We start from the raw sequence: 4,532 nt of genomic DNA, 5'->3' as shown, positions 1-4,532 counted from the left end.
GTATATCTGGTCCGCTATGGATCCTCATCATTTCCTTCACCTGCCCCACCCACTGACCAAGCTGTGCAGCTCTGCAACTGCATCCTGGCCCATCCTCACCTTTCTGCCCCCAACCCTCACCTCCTTGTACCCCCAATATGTTTTTCCCAATAAAAAAAAGAAGAAAAAAAAGAAGACTTTCAGATGACCAAGAAACACATGAAGAAATGTTCAAAATCCCTAGCTCTAAGAGATATGCAAATCAAAACAACTATGAGATATCATCTCACCCCAATAAGAATAGCAAAATTTAACAGAACAGCAAACATCAAATGCTGTCGAGGTTGCAGAAAAACTTGAATCCTTATTCACTGTTGGTGGGAGTGTAAAATGGTGCAACCACTATGGAAGGCTGTACGGTGCTTTCTCAAAAGAGTTGCAAATAGAAATACCATTTGACCCAGCAATTCCACTGTGGGTAATACACCCTAAAGAAACCATGAGCACCATCCAAGCATATATATGAACACCCACGTTTATCGTGGCTTTGTTCACAATAGCAAAGAGCTGGAAACAAACCAAGTGCCCATCAACAAAGGAATGGATAGAGAAGCTCTGATATATTCACACAATGGAATACTATGTGGCATTGAAAAATAGGAACTCGTGAAATAATATACAAAATGAGTAACCCTGGAGGACATTATGCTGAGTGAAATATCTCAGTCACAAAAAGGACAAATATTGCACAGTGCCACTGTTGTAAAATGGGACTCACATCAGGGTTGAGGGGAGACTTTACAAGAGGAGGTAAATAAACTACTAGACTACATTGCAACAGATGAGGAAGAGAACTGTTTATAAGGGATACATGATTAGGTATTATTGTCATGATAGGAGTCCAGAATGAAGGATGCACAGTGTAGTGGACTTGGGGGGAGGGACTGTATAACAATGAAAGGATTTTTCTTTTACTTTTCAAAGAAAAGAGCAAATTGGAGGGAGGGATGGGCAGGAAGACAAGTGTAATAGCAGTGAATGAATGGAAATTCAAAGTCTCTGTAAACTTTCATTATAATTAATAAAAAAAAAGAAAATTCAATATACCACGATTCCTAAAAACAGAAGAAAAACAGCAAAAGTATCATTATGGGCATAATATTTCTTCAATGTAAGAATGGTGAAACTTCAAATCCCATACTTTGGGCATGATATAAAATATGCCGTCAAGTCACCTGGACTCATAGTGACCTTAGGTACAAGAGAGTCCTAAACCCTGCATTGTCCTGTGCCAATCGCACTGTCTCTGACACTCCCACCCCAATTATCCGAGTCACTGAATCAATCCACCTCATAGAGGGTCTTCCCCTCCTGCGCTGTCCCTCCACCCTCCCAAGCATGATATCCCTCTCCAAGGACTGGTCCCTTCTTACAACATGTCGAAAGTATGGCAGACTAAGCCTCGGAATTCTTGCCTCCAAGGGCAGCCCGGTTTAACTCTTTCCAGATTGAAGCTATTTGCTTTCTTAGCAGTCCATGGTACACTCAAAACTCTTCTCCAGCACCACAGCTCAAAGGCAACAATTTTCCTTCTATTCTCCCTAGACATTGCGCAAAGCTCTGATGCATAACAAGTGATTGCAAAGACCATAACCTGTATCAGACGCACATCAGTCTCCAGAGTGACACCTTTGCTCTTCAGTACTTTGGAATGGTCCCTAACAGCAGACTTTCCCATCGAAATATGTCTTTTAATTTTCTGGCTGCTGGTGCCAACAGGGTTGACTGTGGAGCCAAGCAATGTAAAGCTGTGAACAGTTTCAATCTCTTCACCATCCATCCTGATGCTGCCAATTGGTCCAGAGATGAGAATCTTTGTCTTCTTGACATTGAGCCTCAATCTGTATTGAAGCCTACAGTCCTTGACCCTCTGTAGAAATGTTTCAGATCCTCCTCAGTTTCAGCAAGCAGGGTTGTGTCATCTGCATAACGCAGATTGTTGATAGATCTTCCTCCAATCCTGACACCACATTTCTACTCATAGAGCCCAGCCTTCCTGATAGTCTGGTCTGCATACAGGTTATAAAGGTATGGAGAGAGGACACATCCTTTACATATATCCTTCCTAAGTTTGAACCATGCAGTATTTCCCTGCTCTGATCTCATGAATGCCTCTTGGCCCAAGTATAGGTTTCGCTTTAGCATGTTCAGTTGTTCTGGTATTCACATTCTTCTCAGAGTCAGCCACAGTTTGTTATGAATCACATAGTCAAACATCTTTGCATAGTCAATGAAACACAGATAGACTTTGCTCCGGAATTCCCTGCGTTCAGCCAAGATCCATCTGTCATTAGCTACAATGTGCCTAGTACCATGACCCCTTCTAAACCCAGATTGGACTACTTGCAGTTCTCTGCTGATGTGCTATTCCAGTCCTTTTTGGATAGGCTTCAGTAGAATCTTGCTTGCATGTGAAATCAGTAATATTGTTCTATAGTTTCTACACTCAGCTGAGTCACCGTTCTTTGGAAAGGGAGCAAATATAGAGATCTCTTCCAGTCAGTTGGTCAAGTGGTTGTTCTCCAGATTTCGTGGCACAACTTGGTGAGCACATCCAGCTAACACCATCTGTTAGCTGAAATACATGAATTGGACTCATTTTTTGCTATTTCCTTTGAAGCAGCTTGAACTTCTTCCTTCATCACCACAAGCTCTTGCCCATATGTTGTTTGATGGAATTCTTCTGTGTCTGCCAATTCCTTTCGATGCAGTGATTCAGTATATTCTTTCCATCTTCTTTGCATACATCCTGGACCATTTAAGATTCTGCCTAAAGCAACTCGAGGTTTGAATTTGTCCTTCAGTGGAGAAAGACTAAAAGTGTTTTCCCTGTGAACAAGGACCAAATATTGCATCAGATGTCCTTGGTAGGGCAAGGCCACAAGAGAAGGAAATAAAAGACATCTAGATCACTTCTGAATTAACATACCTCTGGAAACTATATCAACTATATCAATTGTCATTGAGAAATGACGAAAATTATAGAACGTCTTCAGGTATTTTGTCAGCAGCAACAAAAGATCAGCGAAGAGATAATCAAATGATCACTAGGAACACATGATAAGATTCTGTACACAGACAAACGCAACATCTCAACAACAACATCAACAAGAAACCCAACAAAAATCAACAAACCACCGAACAACCTGTTAGAGCTACTAGAGCAATTTAGTTGGCAAGATATAAGAGGGAGGGCTGGGAGAAGGAAATGGTAAATATCTGCTGTGAAAAGAAATGTATACTAACTTTGTAAATGAACCAATATAAAATAAACTTTTTTTTGGTGTGTAAATTCTTTTATTAACACAAAGTATGTTTCAGTTACACAAATTTAATCAAGAAATGCAAACAAGTTTTACAGAGATCAGACTTGGTATTACCCCTAACCCAAAGGCTGAAATAATTATTGTCCATTTATTGCCCAGGTTTCTGACTCAAGTGCAGAACCTGGAAGAAAGAATCTCAAGCTTGGTGACCTCAATCATCAAGCAATCACCAACTTGCTTCATTGTTTTTCATGAATTCTAATCTTTGCACATCAATAAACATTTCAGAAAATGAGACACAAGGCATAGTATTAACATAAAATGAAAGTAACACAAGGTTTTTTTTGCACACTTGCTCCCTCTTTAATTCAGATACCAAAGTAGCTCATGATAATGTATGCTCAGTGCAATAAAATGGTGTGAGTGGGCAACGAAAAGAGTTATCTGGGTATCTCCATATCAGGGAACTTTTGGCCACATTAACAAAACTCACACTGCCACAATCAAAATCAACATGTACACCAACCCTTTCCAATGGTTTCTCTGAATAGAGAAAAGTTGGTGGAGAAGTTGTCAAGAGAGTGTTGAAATTATTTTCCTTCTGATGTAAAAGAAGAAACACACCCTTTTTCAAGATTGCGGGGCCATTCATCAGTGATGGTCCTCGTCGACACATTCCTACAGCCCAGTCCAAAGACTTGTCAACATCTACTTCCCAGTATTGCTTTACAGAGGTCTGAAGGCCTGTGATTCCCCAGGCAGCAAAGTACTTAGATCTTCCGGGAGAAAAATATGTGTCTTGAAGGTCACATCCTAACTTCAAACTTTGTACATTTTTAAACATCATGATATCGTGATTGCTTATTTCATTATGGAAGGAAATTTTAACTGTGGAAAGAAGAGAATATTTGCGGTCAAAAGCAGTTTTCAAATTCCTATGACAAATAAAAAATGTCACTGTAAAACCAGACTTTAATGGCAGATTTGTTAGAAGATATCATTTGATTTCTTGACTAACTTATATCTCTTAGGGAGCTCTGAAAGATTATATGTGTTTTACATTTTGTAAAATATTAGAAACTGCAGATTTTCCATTAACATCAAGTTGATAACCGTGACATTAACTCAACTTCCTCCTCTTATAAGAGCTCTAGTGATACAGTGAGAATAGACGACTGGTAATAAAATGTCTGCAGTTTAAACCCCATGGTGAATCTATGTGAAATA

General features: G+C 39.6%; 1 protein-coding gene across 1 annotated transcript in view; it reads right to left on the bottom strand.

Annotated features, from left to right (window-relative positions):
• Nucleotides 1-3,690: 3,690 nt before the first annotated feature.
• LOC102874071 (tripartite motif-containing protein 43-like) overlaps nt 3,691-4,532 on the bottom strand; it is a 6,515-nt gene continuing 5,673 nt past the window's right edge. Inside the window, exon 4 of the mRNA XM_006892825.1 lies at nt 3,691-4,193. Within this exon, the coding sequence (XP_006892887.1) occupies nt 3,691-4,193 (503 nt within the window). The remainder of the gene's footprint in view (nt 4,194-4,532) is intronic.

This window comes from Elephantulus edwardii, unplaced genomic scaffold (assembly GCF_000299155.1).
Source record: "Elephantulus edwardii isolate Elephantulus edwardi_28Jun2011 unplaced genomic scaffold, EleEdw1.0 scaffold00120, whole genome shotgun sequence".
In the NCBI taxonomy this organism is placed as follows: Eukaryota; Metazoa; Chordata; class Mammalia; order Macroscelidea; family Macroscelididae; genus Elephantulus; species Elephantulus edwardii.
The sequence above is the reverse complement of the archived record's forward strand: the minus strand, read 5'-3'. Positions and strand labels throughout refer to the sequence as shown.